Here is a 16633-nt window from a genome sequence, read left to right on the forward strand (position 1 = left end):
GGGGGGATTTGCTTCGGAGTTGGTGAGGACTTTATTTGGGAGTCATTTGTGGGATTAATTTGGGAATAGGTTGAGGATCATTTTGCTAATCCGTCGTGCAGAAACGTCTCATAACCATATTTTAACTTTTTATGTTTTTTTGTGTTAATTAACACCCTATACTTTGTCATACTAGTGTCACACAAGAGTAGTAAAAATAGCAGATTTACAAACTCATATCGTGTCACATTGCGACACGTTGTGAAAATGTGCTATTTTTGAATTTGTATCCTGAAAGATAACAGCTTTGGACCTATGAGACTTTCACCCAACAGCAATGAAATGATGGAAATGTATAATTCTCAAATATTTAAAATGGCAGAGTACTTAAAGGACCATGCAGGTGGTCTGGCACATTTAGTTTTAGTTTTTTGTTTGTTTATTATTGGAGCATTTTAAAGGGCAGATTAATTGAAAAGTCCAGAAATTGATCCTGATTAAATAACTTATTTACGAATGAATTTCAAATATCCATGACTTTGACTGCATCAACTGCACAGTTTTATTGATCTAAAACCTTCTAAATTATTAATGTAAATTCACGAGAACCTCTATAACCGAAACAATTAATTGCAAAACGGTCTGTGTTTGTGCATCTCCGAATATTAACTCTGAAGCCGTGAGTAGAACAATGACACGGTATACTAATGGTCCTTTAAGTTAGGGAAATTAATTTATCAGTTAATTAAAAGGGAGATTACATCATGATATCGTCCCATTTCTGTGGCCGTGTCCCAAGTCTTTTGTTAACTTATTGTTCATGTGGATCCCCAATATAGCTGTTACCATGGTAACATCTACCCTTCCAGTAGTGTGTGTGTGGGTGTGTGTGTGTTCCCAGCATGACTCTTGACTCCCAGTTAACACTCGATGATTCTAAAACCTTTTTGAATCCGTTTGATATGCATTAAACCCACGGACCCCCATTTGATTCCATCATTCATCTCTGGAATCTCAGTTTGATATGCATTAGACCCACGGACCCCCATTTGATTCCATTATTCATCTCTGGGTCCCACAATCCACACTGGAAAATCTCCAGTGTCAATGTAACTCCGAGTGTACGAATGGAACTGCTACGGGTCCATTCAGTTTCCATTCGTACACTCTCAGATTTACCGCATTGTACCGAATATAAGATGACTCTGATTATAAGACGACCCCCCATTTTTCAAGATACAAAGGTACATTGAAGACCAAATAGTCTAGTCCCCGATTATAATACGACCCCGTTTTTTAGGATATTTCCATTGAAAAAAACGACAACATACTGTACTCTTATATTCATCACAATAGGGTACAGGCCCGAGATGGTCCATTTTGGACTCTGTGGGGGTCCCCAGACCCAACGTTGAGAATCCAGTGCATGAACACATTTTAACAATCATGGGGAACCAATGGAATCATGTGACTCCTTCAAATGACTCTCCTGACTCCTGTATGGTCAGCGAGTGGAAATGATCGCCATGTTGGCAGCGCGGACGTTGGAATCTGTAGGTGTGTGTGTGTATGTGTGTTTATGTGTGTGTTAAAAGGCTGGTGTTCAGTTCCTACACTGTACAAATGAATAATAAAAAAAAAAAACTGCAATAAATACCGCTCATAAAAAATAAATTAAAACTAAAAAGTATCAATAAATACCTCATGGTTGTAGAAGGCTAAGCTTAGAAGTGTGTGTGTGTGTGTGTGTGTGTAGATGGATGGACATTGCATTTGTACCAAATATTAGTCTGAGCCCACCACTGTTTCTTTGATTTTCCTCAAGAAATTAATCCATTAATTGATTAATTCATTAATCCTAACCTTCAGTCTCCATTGTGTCCTCCCGTGTCAGTGTGTGTGTGTGTGTGTGTGTGTGTGGTGGGGGATGGGACAATACCACTGATATAGGCATGCGTGCATGCACACACGCACATTCACTCACTCACTCACTCACTCACTCACTCACTCACACACACACACACACACACACACACACACACACACAAGCTAGTAGAGTGGAAAGGTGTTTCTATCTCAAGGTTTCAATTCTCTCCGTCTCACTCTTTTCATCCCTCGTTCCGTTTCTCTCCATGCCCCTCCCCTTCCCTCTGGTCCATCCCTCCTTTTCACTCTGTTCTTCCACTCTGCTCTCCATCCATCCATCCATCCATCCATCCGTCCATCCGTCCATCCTCAAAGCCCCATTCATACTCCATCGTACGACTGGGTCATGCACGAAAATAATAGCAGACCCATAAGCTCACACAAAGTTTCATTGCGCAGCACTGTGAGCCTGTAGATCTGCTATTTCTGCTATTCGGTGCGTGACAAAGTACATAGGGAATTACAAGTGGCTACACATTATAACTCCACCTTTCTAATAACCTTTCTCCACACCTCCCTCTGCTTCATCCCGTCTTTCTTTTATTTGCTCTCTCTCTCTCTCTCTCTCTCTCTCTCTCTCTCTCTCTCTCTCTCCTCTCTCTCTCTCTCTCTCTCTCTCTCTCTCTCTCTCTCTCTCTCTCTCTCTCTCTCTCTCTCTCTCTCTCTCTCTCTCTCTCTCGGAGACCTTTAGCAGTCAGTTTGATGAATGACTTCGTGATCAGTATTCAATCTGCTCCTCTCCTCTGGAGTGGAAGAGGGGACGAGGGGGAGACGAGAAGATGAAACAGCTTGGAATGTTTCTGTCCAACATGACAACTAAACGCCTTTTGGGTTTTTTCCCTTTTGTTTTGTTTAACGACATAACAAACGATTGTTTCGTTAGCAGATAGAGGCTCCTAACGGCTTGTCTTTTTCCAGCTGGAAAAAGACAAATTCACCCTCAATTGAATTTACCAGACAACCATTTTTCTTTAGACCATTCCAACTTAAGTCCACAGTCAACAGACTGGGACTGTTCTTTTTGCAATGGCAGAATTGCAGTATATACTGCATCTCTGCCATGTACACTGCAGTTCTGCCAGTGCAAAAAGTACAGTCCCAGTCTGTTGACTCTGGACTTGGAATGGTCTAAAGAAAAATGGATGTAAAACAAGTTGTCTGGTAAATTCAAGTACAAGTTATAGTTTTAAATGCAGGGCTTATTGCTCGGTTTGGTTCAGTACATTTCAGTATGGTTTCTATTCTGACACGATCAGTGATTTTAACAGGTTTGAAGATATGATCAATGATTTTATCCAGGTTAAATCTATAATCTGCTATTTTATTGGAGTTAACAATAATATCATACATTATTTTAACTGGGTTGAGGATATGATCAGCGATTTATATAGAGAGTATTATGATTACAGTGATTTGAATTATATAATGTTACCATCTATTTATTTTAGTGGCACTACAAATATTGCAACTGGTTTCCACTCTAGTAGCGCACGCACACACGCACACACACACACACACACACACACACACACACACACACACACACACACACACACACACACACACACACACACACACACACACACACACACACACACACACACACACACACACACACACACACACACACACACACACACACACACACACACACACACACACACACACACACACACACACACACACACACACACACACACACACACAGGACAGTGGTATAGGTATATAGTGGCTTCCCTCCCTCTTCTACTATCTATTCTTCATCTAAAAAGGCAGTCTTTAAATCAGGACCCCTCTCTTCATCATCCTCCGTCCTCAACGGGGTCCTTTTGGCCCCCAAATATAAACAACAACAAACTCAACAGTGAGAAATTAAAAGGTGCTTTGAAGCTATGGCATCACAGAGACCAGGAGAGAGACCGCCCCTCACGTTAAACACAACATGTCCCTTCTTACACTGGGAGACCGCCAAGCTTAGTGGCCTGAGGGTTGCGGGTTCAAATCCCCAAAACAACCGATGGATTCCACATCGAACCCTGCTCTGCTCACCTGGTACAAGACACTGTACTAGGGTCTGAACAATACATGGATATTACATCCATATTGTGATATGACACTTAGATATCCTATGGGGTTTTTGGATACCATAATATAGTGATATGAAATACGTCGTCTTTTCCTGGTTTTAATCACTTAGGCCCCATTTTATACTTAAGAAATGTTTCAAAATGGCAAAATGTGACATGTCAGCTTGCAGATCAGCTATTTTTACTATTTTTGAAACAAATAAAACAAAGATATTCTTGTCATACAATATGATGTTATCGTGGTATATTATATATAGTTACCAAGGTATTTGGATAAAAAAATATTTCCTCCTCCGTATCACCCAGTCCTCCAACTGAACCCTGACATGCTCAACTCTCAGCACCATGTGTCAGATACAGATATACTGTACTGTACTGTACTGGTCAGTCATACGAGTCTCCCAGCTTGAAGGTGTTGTGTTTAACCCTGACGTGGCTGTCCCTCAGAGGGGAGGGTTGGTAGAAGTTTGTCCCCCGTCCTGCTTTAATACTGCAGGAGGTTCCACACCCACCACATACCCTCCCCCCCAGCCCACACACCCACCCACAAACACTCCAGGTTCCGCTCCTTGTAAGTTCTGTTCTACTTTCTTTCAGTGCCCACTTTGTTGTCAAAGTTCTCAGGCCAACAGGCGGAAGAGGCAGATGGTTCTTGACATTTCTCTTCCACGGTGGGACGGGAGTTGGTCTGAAAATGGAACGGAACCTTGCAGGACATAATTCTAGAGGTTCTCAAGACTTTTAAGCTGCATTTCTTGGTCTTTGACCTCTTCGTTTGTGAGTTCTCTCGTGTTTTTGTGGCAGGCCGTGGGGCTGGCTTGGTCTCGTTTGGTAGTCCAATCCGTCTGATCCACTCCTTGGCTTTGTCCCCTCCCTCTGACACACTGTCGCATAAACATTCTTTATACAAGTTCTTTTAAATCCAACCTTCCAATCCACAAAGTTCTTATTACATGTTAACTTTTCAATATTCATTGTTTTCTCCGTTTGAAATCTTTTTTCTTTTATAATTAATTATCGTGTGTTTTTTTGTTTTGTTTTTTTCCATTTTATTGTAATTTTCTTTTTTTTTTCTTTTTTTCCTTTTTTTCTTTTTTCCACAATTGAAGCCACAAATCTTTAAAACTGAATTCTTGAGTTCAGCTCCGGTCCAGTCTACTTCATAGTCCAGTCCCTGGTTTTTCCTACCAGATCTGGGTTTGGTCCGAGTCCGGTCCGTTCTCATGCGATCTGGTCCGGTCTTTACATGGCACTGGCTTGTAACTGCACAGTATTTCCCCCCTGGCGGTCATGTCAATGCTTGCATGGCGCGGTATAACATGGCTGTGTACTGTATGTATGTGTATATGTCTATGCATGTACGTGTGTGTGAAAGGTCAAGATATTCACGTTTTTGACAGTGATGATGCAAAAGTCATGTTTTATGATTGAGTGGAAAGTTTGGTTGAACAGCTTTGGGATTTGTTTTTTTCTTCATCTTTTTTTTCTGGAGTCGAACCCGAGTCACCGTAGTGACAAAGCTGTGTGGCGTACAGACATACTGTTAGTGTGCCTGTTATTGGAATGTATTCAAACACTGTTCAGACAGATCGGTCTAATAGTTATTGTCTTTTTTCTTTAACTGTAATTAACGATTTCACGATTCTGGCGGATTCCACAGTCTTGATTGGTCGGGCAGTAACATTACTAATAAAAAGTCTGTCTGGCCAATAGTAGGCCAGGGATCAGTAGGACTGACCAATGGTGGGGGTTGAGGTCAGGTTTGGTGAGAAGAGAGAGAGGAGAGGAGAGGAGAGGAGAGGAGAGGAGAGGAGAGGAGAGGAGAGGAGAGGAGAGGAGAGGAGAGGAGAGGAGAGGAGAGGAGAGGAGAGGAGAGGAGAGGAGAGGAGAATGGACACAGGTTCTGGTCGGTTGGTAGGCATTCGGCTCAGTGTGCTGTGGTTCAGTGATTGTCCAGAGAGTGGTTTTGTACAGAACGTCATTATAGAACATCCAGATCCTCAACTAGGACAAGAACTCCAGGGTCGAGTCAAATAAAGCGTCTTCTGTTCAACTCAGGCTTCGTTCTCTCTAACTCAAAGTCTCCAGAGCTTTTCCAGGTCATGGATTTGAAGGTCAGGTCAAATACTTAGTTCCAACACCAGGCCTGGCCAGCGGTTTTGGATGCATCGTTGATTGGCCTCCCACTTCCTTAGGTCAAAACTTGACTCTACCTTCCGAACGTCGACCTAGATTGCGGATGCTTCCGAACTGGGCCATCGATATAAACACTCACGGGGTCACTCACACTGGCCAGGTGGAGTCCTTTAGAAACTTCCAGACCAGGTTCATTAATCTTCAAGACAGGTATAGATCTTCTCTCTCTCTCTCTTTTTTTGTTTTGTGTTCATCAGTTAAAACTTCATGACTCGACCCTAAAAATCTTCAACCTAGTTTCTGGATCCTTCCGCAGCCACGCCTCCCTCCTCGCCGTTCATACCATGGCTGGTTCCCATAGTGACAGTGAAGCGGGTTTTGGATCCACCGTTTGTTTGTTTGTTTGTTTGTTTGTTTGTTTGTTTGTTTGTTTGTTTGCACCTGCTATGAAGTTTTAGAATTCAAATCAAACTCCAGGAGTTAAGTTGAGTTTGTTGTTCAGAAGTAGCTCCGTCTGCAAAAGTCCATCCAGATCGCTTGTGGATGGGGCTCTAGTGGCCCCAATTAAAAAGGGCCGGGGCAGTGGCTGTGACATCCATCAGTTCATCCCCCCCAACCCTAGTTCCCCCTCTCCCATTCTACCTCCCCCATTCATCCATTCACCCACCCACCCACCCACCCACCCATCCATCTGTCTGTCCATCTGTCCGTGTGTCTCCTGCTCTCAGCTGCTTCCAGACATCAGGTTGATGGCTTGCTCCAGCTTGTGTCTGAGCTTGTGTTTACGACAGTATCCATCCCTGTCCAGCGCTGTCAGGATCTGTGAGGGAGGGACAAGGTAGACATGATGGCACATTTAAAGCCAGTGTGTTGTGTCATTCTCCAGTCCGTCCCGTTGTTTCAAGCCAGTAACTGGACATGAATAATTAGAAACTGAAAAGTAATTACCGGGATATAATAAATAATATATATCTATTGATTAATACAGTTGTAAAGGGGCGGCACCCCAATAACTGACTATTAGATATTTTGGAAATGTTTAATTATTTTAATTATTTCTCCACAAAATACTGTTATGCCTATTAGTTCCTACCCGCACACATTTCTGTGTGTTGTCACTGCTCCTCACCTGCCAGTGAGGAGCCCCCACCGGGAGGACCCAAAGCCTCCATCCTACTCCTCCCTTCAGCATTCCCCGCTTACACACCCAGTAAGTAATTTGGAAGCCCCATAAGGACACCCGAGGATCCCTGGACCCCAATTTGAGAGCCACTGGTGTAGCAGATTAAACAGAATCAGCACCGTGCCCCGGCTCACCTCCTCCTTGTACTTGTTGATGTAGAAGTACAGCTCACTGAGCGCGCTCAGTGTGTTGAACTCGGTGCCGTGGAGACGCGACTGCTCCACCAGGTAGGCGTCCATGTCCTGATCGCTGATGGAGGGCATCTTAGAAATGTCCCTGTAATACCTAGTATACACACACACACACACGTTTACGTTACTATACTTATGAGGACATCTTAGAAATGTCCCTGTAATACACCCCCACACACACACACACACACACCCACACACCCACACACACCCACACACCCACACACACACACACACACACACACACACACACACGTTTGTGTTACTATACTACGTGGACCTTTAAGTTGCGCTCACCTCTCTACCCAGCTCTTGTAGTTCGGAATGTCTTTAGCGTACAGCAGCTTGTTGGACGGGGAGTCTTTCCCCAGTCTGTGTTCGGACGTGGAGCAGGAGTCCATGAAGGTCTGCGCCACCACGGACAGACAGGCGTCTGTGATGCTGCTCTTGTGGATGTCGAACACAAACTGAGGGTTCTTGATCACATTCACCCAGAACCTCAACGGAAGACTGGACAGACAGACAGACAGACAGACAGACAGACAGACAGACAGACAGACAGACAGACAGACAGACAGACAGACAGACAGACAGACAGACAGACAGACAGACAGACAGACAGACAGACAGACAGACAGACAGACAGACAGACAGACAGACAGTGTTATTTCAGAGTGTTATTTCAAAAGGTTAATGGAACTTTCAAGTTCTACCGCAGATTTGAACCCGGGTGTGTGTTGGGTGCGTGCCAGTCTCACCAGTTACTCTTCCATGTGTGACGGACGTCTGGGTCTGTGATTTGCCGTTTGTCTGCCTGCTCATCCAGGAAGTCAAACATGTACTTGATAGCCAATGGGAGCGCAGAGCCGCGGTGTGCCGTGCTGAACACCGTCTCAAACAGGTCGTCCACAAACTTCTGCAGTGTCCCCTATGGGCGGGAGGACCAAACAACACTTACGGTAAGTACAAACAAAGACGCTTCATTTAGGAAGATAGTGGTCTGGTCGCCCAAGTGGGCAGTGTCTGCCGTCAGATCTTGGCTTTTCTCTTGATTTGTCTCTTTGAAAAAAAAAGCCAAACAATTTTAGTGTCAAAATGTTGGGAAGATTCGTCCAATATTTAGTCGTTCAGATCCCTTCTCCCATTGGAATGAATACTCACCATCTACGTCTGGTCTCCCAACGGGCGGCCAATGATGTTGCACAGATAGACAGTACATAAGAAAAGCCCAGACGGCCTGTGTTGCTTTTCTATTGTTTGTCTTTCTTGAATACAATCGATGCAGTGTGTGTGTGTGTGTGTGTGTATGTGTGTGTGTGTGTGTGTGTGTGTGTGTGTGTATAACTACCTTAGTAGCCAGTAGTCTTGTTAGGTAGATTTCAGAGACCATCTTACTGCCCCGGTCTCCTTCCCTCTGATCACTGTGTTCATGGTTCTTTACCAGATGCCACAGTTTAGTACCTACACACAACACAAATACACATTTAACACTATTAGTAATACTATTACTACTACTACTCAGTGGTGGAATAACTACTCAATTGTTTAACTACTCAAGTTACAAGTAAAAGCCCAGAATTAAAAATGTACTTGAGTAAAATTACAAGACGCATTGTGAGCTTGTAGATCGGCTATTTTCAAGTGGTTAATGTATGTTTTGTAATAATAATCGAAATCTACAAAGTAACTAAAGTTTTCAAATTATTGTAGTGGAGTACAACATTTGCCTCTGAGATGTAGTGGAGTAGAAGTAAACGTACAGTAATTTGAAAATACTTCACTAAAGTAAAAATACCTCAAAATTGTACTTAAAGGAGCATTCAGTGATTTGGGTCATTTGGAGAAAAAGAAACGGTCCGCCCCGGTAAGATGTGCACATGTACACTCTACAGTGGGGGGACACGCAACAGGCCCGCCCCCGCTCGATCATGACTGGGGGTGTGCTGACCTTATATGGTCAGCGCACTCTATCGTAGGGAGGATTATCCCAAAAATAAAAAAAATAAAAGTGATATTTGAATTAAGTGAAATCACTGAAGATACCAATAAGCACAGTACATGAGTAAATTAATTTAGTTAATTTACACCACTGCTACTACTACTATTAATATTACTACCAACATCACAGTTCAGTCCCTATAAACATGTCTTATATTTCCTACAGCAATGTTTCAACTCTGGTCACAAGAAGAAGGAGCAGCCATAGCTAAATTCCCAGCCCCTGGCAATGTGTTGAGGTGTCCCTGAGCATTGAGCAAGCCCCTAACCGCTCAAGTCTGACCACTTGGGCAGAAACAAGCTGAACTTCCCCCATACGATCATATAGGTCTAATGATTATTGTTGTTAAGAAGAACACTAATCAATAATAATAATAATAATAATAATAATAATAATAATAATAATAATAATAATAATAATAATAATGTGACCTGTTTCCTGGTCAGGCGTTATCATTGGAGCTCTGGACCTCAAACTGTCTGGACTGCTGGACGTGCGAAGTAATGACTCTATAGAGAGAGAGAGAGAGAGTGGAGAGAGAGAGAGAGAGAGAGAGAGAGAGAGAGAGAGAGAGAGAGAGAGAGAGAGAGAGTGGGGATACGGGGAGCGAATAAGAGATGAGAGGAGATGTGTGGGGAGAGAAAGAGATTGAATATTGATCAAAGAGACACAGCAATTCATCAAACTGACTGATAGACGGGGAGAGAGAGAGAGAGAGAGAGAGAGAGAGAGAGAGAGAGAGAGAGAGAGAGAGAGAGGAATCTCAGGTGTGTTCAGAGAAAACTTCCTCCGTTCAATAGTTTAAAAGACCTTGAAGGAAAATAACATACATATTAATTGTGTGTGTGTGTGTGCTGTGTGTGTGTGTGTGTGTGTGTGTGTGTGTGTGTGTGTGTGGGTGTGTGTGTGTGTGTGTGTGTGTGTGTGTGTTACCGTAACGACTGAGCGAGCGTGTGAAGGTGAAGGAGTTGGCGATGTTGTAGGCTGACACCTGCTTCTGCACCAAGGCAACTAGAGAACCATCTGTCACCTAGCAACACATCAATCAATCAATTAATCAACCAATCAGCAGTCACCACATTCATCTTGTGTGTGTAGTTGTGCATGTATTTGTGTGCGGGTGTGTGTGTGTGTGTGTGCGTGCATGCGTGCATATGGGGGTGAATGCATTATGAATGGTATCATAATTCCATGCACCAGCATGGAATTATGATACGATTGAGGAACGTGTGTGTGCCTGCCTAATTATACATAGTAGATTTTTGTTGTAATTACAGTTAATGTAATGTGTAATTACGGTTAATTTATGTCAGGTGTACATGCACACGCAACGCATACATACACATCTACTGATGTGTGAATTATGATCAATGGTGAAATCGTGTGAGGGACTTGGATTGGTTTCACCTCCCAATGTATGAATGAATGAACCATTGTAAAGCGCTTTGAGCACTTGGAAAAGCGCTATAAAAAATGCAATTCATTAAGTCTGAACAAGGAATGGGATTCAAATTTGATTTACAAAGATGTTCACACTGCCGAGGCAAAATCAGAGTTTTGGTCTACCCACATCGGGATCAGCTTGGTTTGAACCAGAGCCTTCTATTAGAGAGTTAGTTGTGCCACCAATGGCGGCTTGTGTGTGTGTGTGTGTGTGTGTGTGTGTGTGTGTGTGTGTGTACCTGGTAGTGGACCAGTGTATTCAGTCGCTTCCAGTCACTTTCTATCTTCGTTGTAACGTCTTCATCCTGAAGAATGATTCTAGTCAACCTGCCCTGCCGCCATTCTGCAACACACACACACACACACACACACACACACACACACACACACACACACACACACACACACACACACACACACACACACACACACACACACACACACACACACACACACACACACACACACACACACACACAGCATAAACCACATATACAAGTCTAACAATCCAGTCATTACAGAGTTTTATTTATTATTTATTAGAACAGTGATTCACAAAAATAGCAGATGTATGTTTTTATTGCGACCATAGGTTGCAGATTACTATGAAAACCTGTAAAACCTGTCTGTCGTTCCGTCGATTCGTGTGACAAGCAACCCTATATGGCCGTCAGTCCGTTCTGACATTCCATATGTTGATCTGACCTCATTAAACCCTGTACACTCAAGACACACTCCATATATGGCCAGTACAGAATTCATTCCATAGTTGATCTGCTCGCCCAGCAGTTTGCCGTCACCAAGGCGGACGCGTGCACGCGACCTCACCCTATTTGAATTTTTAACACAAACATTTTCAGAAGGGAGTCCCGCGGCCAAATAAATATGAATTCCGGGGGTGCTTGGCACGGAAAAGTTTTAGAGTTAGAAGGCATTTGTAGCAGGTCTTAAGCCAATCATTGGACGAATGACGGTAGTAAACATGTGTGTTACCCACCCAGGTCCATGTCGTCAGCCTGGGGTCTCTGGGAGAAGGAGGTTCCTTTATAGACGGCGTCCAGCAGCTTGTCTTTGACCTGCGTCACTGTGTCACAGTTCAGCACCTTGACCGGGACCTCCGTGCCCACTTCCCCCTCCGGAGGGATGCACATCAGAGTCTGTCAGTCCGTCCCGACACACCGACACACCGACACACACACACACACACACACACACACACACACACACACACACACACACACACACACACACACACACACACACACACACACACACACACACACACACACACACACACACACACACACACGTTACATCAGGGGTTGGCAACATTGGCACAGGGGAGGAAAATCGCTGGCACAAGTGTGAGAGAGGATTTGTATTTGAAAGTAATAGGAAGAGGGAGGGAGAAGAGGGAGAGAGAGAGAGAGACAAAGAGAGAGAGATAAACACACAAAGATAGAGAGAGAGCACGGCAGTGGCTCAGGAGGTAGAGTGGCCGCTGGGTAATCAAAAGGTTCTCCGTTCGATCCCCAGCTCAGATCAAGGGCATTATTCTGACGTTGTGTTGGTCCGACTTGCCCCATTACTTTCTTTTATTACTAACCCTCTCCCTAACCGGCATGCGAAGCCACGTTGTCGGACTAATGCGGAATTACAAGGGGACCCCCCCCCCCTGCTCCCCCTGTGTGTTAACTGTCAAAGTGTCCTTGGGCACGACACTGACTGCACCCCTAACTGCTCCCAATTGGTGCATGGTGTCCTCTGCTGTTGGTGAGTGAATGTGTGAATACAATGCACATTGTTAAGTGCTTTGGATGAAAGTGCGATATAAATGCACCATTTACCATGAGAGAGTGAGAGAGAGAGAGAGAGAGAGAGAGAGAGCGAGAGAGAGAGAGAGAGAGAGAGAGAGAGAGAGAGAGAGAGAGAGAGCGAGAGAGAGAGAGAGAGAGAGAGAGAGAGAGAGAGAGAGAGAGAGAGAGAGAGAGAGAGAGAAAGAGAGAGCGAGAGAGAGATGTGTGCCCACGGTGTGATTAAGACGTGGGCTTAATCAGTGAGAGATAAGTAGAGTAAGAGTGTTTGATGCTGGGGGGGAAGAAAAGATAAGCCTGATTTATACTTCCGTTTAGGACAGTGTCACTCGCCGAAAATAGCAACCGTTAAGTCAGCAACAGAAAAGAGCGGGAAGCAGGCGAGTGTGTGTCTCTCAGTGTGTGTGTGTGTTCGTGTGTGCACGCATGTGTGCGCGCATGTGTGTGTGTGTGTGTGTGTGCGTGTGCGTGTGCGTGTGCGTGTGCGTGTGCGTGTGTGTGTGTGCGCATGCGGCGCCTGCTGACCTACTTCCATCAGACACATGGTCTCTTTCAGTCACACTATTGATCAGCAGAATGATTAATAGCATAGACATTATAGGCCTCATCAATACCAATGATATCAGGACAGTGATCGATAGGTCGGCCATTACAAAACCCTCACGACCGATCGATAACCCTATTGATGTCACCACTCATAATAACATCATATTTTATCCGACAAACAGACAGACACGCAGATAGATATGTGGTGTTCGGTCTGTGTTTGTGGAGTGTTTGCAGTGTGTGTGTGTGTGTGTGTGTGTGTGTGTGTGTGTGTGTGTGTGTGTGTGTGTGTGTGTGTGTGTGTGTAAGTAGGTCAGTCACATATTGTCGGTATCATCTGAGAACGAGGGTGTCTATCCATTTTTGGCGCTAAACCAGGGATACTTAAATGGCTTAACCCTGAGGGCCGCTGTAGAACATGGGGTCGGTTGATAACACTGCGGTCATAATGGTGAGACTGGCCCTCATTCATCAATGTGAACGTACTGTATAAGAACCGGGGCTCACGTGTGATTTATTCCTGTCAATCACAGCGTACAAACGGACGTGTATTGATAAATCTGGCGGCTGACAATTTAAATAACACGCCCTTCTTTTAGAGGTATATTATATTTAAAAAAAATCACACTCGTGATTCATCTATTGCTTCATTGTTAATGGGAATTTAATGTTTGTCTTAGGACAAAAATCTACACTATAGCTGAATATAGGAGGGGCTAGTGCCCCTTTTAATGATTGAATGGGGACTAATCAAAATTTGTGGCGCGGAAGCTGAGGTGGAGTGCAACACCTACTGTACCATCAGCTCCCAGTTGTGTGTGTGTGTGTGTGTGTGTGTGTGTGTGTGGGTGTGTGTGTGTGTGTGTGTGTGTGTGTGTGTGTTCACCAGCTGCTTGTAGTCGATCTGTTGTCGAATGAGCTTGTCTTCGCTCAGGGAGTAGCGGGCCTCTCCCGTTATGGCGTCGATGGGACCTTTCTCCATCTGCTGCTTGATGGCACAATATAACATGAAGAGAGGCTCACCTGCACACTCCTAGAGAGAGAGAGAGAGAGAGAGAGAGAGAGAGAGAGAGAGAGAGAGAGATACATTTAAGGTACATTTTATTCATAAAACTCCTTTCAAAACCAGGGTTACAGTGCTGTACAGTGAATCATTACATAAATCATCAGTACATAAAAATAAATAATAATAACCGTATAATAGTAAGATAACAGAAAGAAATGATAAAACATTAAAGGAGAATTCCAGGCTTTTTTACCTTTCTTACCTTTCTTTGTAGTCGTTACGTCCCCACCAAAGAGGTCCAGGTGTTTTTTGTGCAAACACTCCTTATTAGCTATTTCCCCTACCATAAGCCCTCAATGAATTGCATTGAATGGGAATTGAATGGGGCTATGGGGTGTTGTGCTAATTTGCTTATTTCCATCAAAATTAGTAGTAAAGTGTGCCGCTTGGGATATTATTTACATTATGAAGAGAGGATATATACAAAAAATATATAATTTTGAGCGATGGAAATAAGCGAATTAGCACAACACCCCATAGCCCCATTCAATTCCCATTCAATTCAATGCAATTAGTTTAGGGCTTATGTAGGGGAAATAGCCAACAAGGAGCTTTTGCACAAAATAACATCTGGACCTCTTTGGTGGGGACGTAACAACTACAAAGAAAGGTAAGAAAGCCGTTTAGTATGGAATTCTCCTTTAAGACATGAATAACTGCATGGATGAACCCATCACACAACAAAGTGCTTGTGAAACAAGGGAGTTTTTAGTAGCTTTTTAAAACAATCAACTGAGTGCACATTCGTTTTTATTGCCAGGAGAAGGTGACTCCAAAGAGTGTGTCTACAAACTGCAAAGGCTCAGTCACTCTCTAGCCTAGTTCAGACTGAGAATTCACTCTCTAGCCTAGTTCAGACTGAGAATTCCCGGTTTGCAAGCCTGATTTATTCTCCGTCGTACGATGGTGTGGTGCGCCAAAAATCTGCAAGTATCTGTGACACGTTGTGAGCTTGTAGATTGGCAATCAAATATTTTCAAAACATCTTGACATTCTTTAAAAATGTCTGAATATATTTGAAAATGTTAACACCACAAATCTTATATGGAGATTTTGGCACAACACTTTTCCGCGGCCAAACTAATTTAGAGGTCCTTGATATGAGAACCACTGTGCTAGAAGTCCTTGGTCGGAAGACGTCCTGAGAGCACCAGCAATCACATCATGCAAATATACCTTTAAAAATCTATGTAGTAGGAATGTGAACCAGTTGGTCAACATCTTCTCAGCCACAGACTCTGTCCTGTAAGGAGAGACACACACACACACACACACACACACACACACACACACACACACACACACACACACACACACACACACACACACACACACACACACACACACACACACACCTCCTTAGCAGTAGTTTAGGGTATTTTTGCTTGACTGAATACTGTATCAACAGTTTAAAACTACAGGGGGGTCAGGGGTCAGGGGTACCTCCTCAGCAGTAGTTTGGGGTGGTTCTTGTTCTCCAGGTTCTTCTCTATGAGGTCAGCCAGGAGCTGCTTCAGCACCACCGTAGCATATTCCATACGACCCTGGAATATTATCATGACATGAACATATGATCACATTGTAGAGCAGCCATTCGCCCCCCTCAGGTCCGCCACTGCTGGACTGCTCGAGGTGCCTACAAAAATGGCATCTAAAAAATATGGTGAAGCAGCTTTCTGCTTCTACGGGCCAACTGGAATAATCAGCACCGTCGCAGACAGCCTCTGTAGACATTTTTAGATTTTATGATTTTCCCTTTGCGCTGCTTTGAAAGGTGCATGAAAGGTGCTCTATAAATAAAGTTTATTATTATAATAATAATAATTATTATTATCATTATTATTATTAATACACATCATAATTAACTAATTGTAGTAATTGAAACATTATAATAAACCTTAATAACCTGAAATTAATTTAAAAACATAATAAATACATAAACATGTACCTACAGAGCAGCCATTGATAAACACTATAATAAACTAATTAATAAACATAATGAACATGTTAATAAACATAATGAACTCATGAATAAACATGAGGCATGTACCTGCAGGGCAGCCATTAGCAGCGAGGCTACGTTGCCTCTGTCTCTCATAGAGAATGACCTTTGACCTTCCAGCGTGTGGATGAAGGTCAACAGAAAATTCTTGTTGTTCAACAGCTGACTGAACAGACGCAGAGACTTCTCTACGTTAGCTGGAGACTGCACACACACACACACACACACACACACACACACACACACACACACACACACACA

At 43.5% G+C, this 16633-nt stretch overlaps 1 protein-coding gene across 1 annotated transcript in view; it reads right to left on the minus strand.

Moving 5' to 3' along the window:
* Positions 1–6812: 6812 nt before the first annotated feature.
* The window catches only part of plxna3 (plexin A3), a 144910-nt gene continuing 135089 nt past the window's right edge, over positions 6813–16633 (minus strand). The window contains exons 27-39 of the mRNA XM_079491626.1: positions 16421–16576; positions 15814–15914; positions 15547–15613; positions 14191–14337; positions 11942–12101; positions 11184–11287; positions 10435–10531; positions 9933–10010; positions 8851–8963; positions 8261–8430; positions 7800–8012; positions 7446–7596; positions 6813–6948 (exon numbers count right to left, since the gene is read on the minus strand). Of these exons, the coding sequence (XP_079347752.1) occupies positions 6853–6948; positions 7446–7596; positions 7800–8012; positions 8261–8430; positions 8851–8963; positions 9933–10010; positions 10435–10531; positions 11184–11287; positions 11942–12101; positions 14191–14337; positions 15547–15613; positions 15814–15914; positions 16421–16576 (1653 nt within the window). The 3' untranslated portion in view covers positions 6813–6852. The remainder of the gene's footprint in view (positions 6949–7445; positions 7597–7799; positions 8013–8260; positions 8431–8850; positions 8964–9932; positions 10011–10434; positions 10532–11183; positions 11288–11941; positions 12102–14190; positions 14338–15546; positions 15614–15813; positions 15915–16420; positions 16577–16633) is intronic.

The sequence above is a fragment of the Electrona antarctica genome (genome assembly GCF_951216825.1).
Source record: "Electrona antarctica genome assembly, chromosome: 2".
NCBI classification, from domain to species: domain Eukaryota; kingdom Metazoa; phylum Chordata; class Actinopteri; order Myctophiformes; family Myctophidae; genus Electrona; species Electrona antarctica.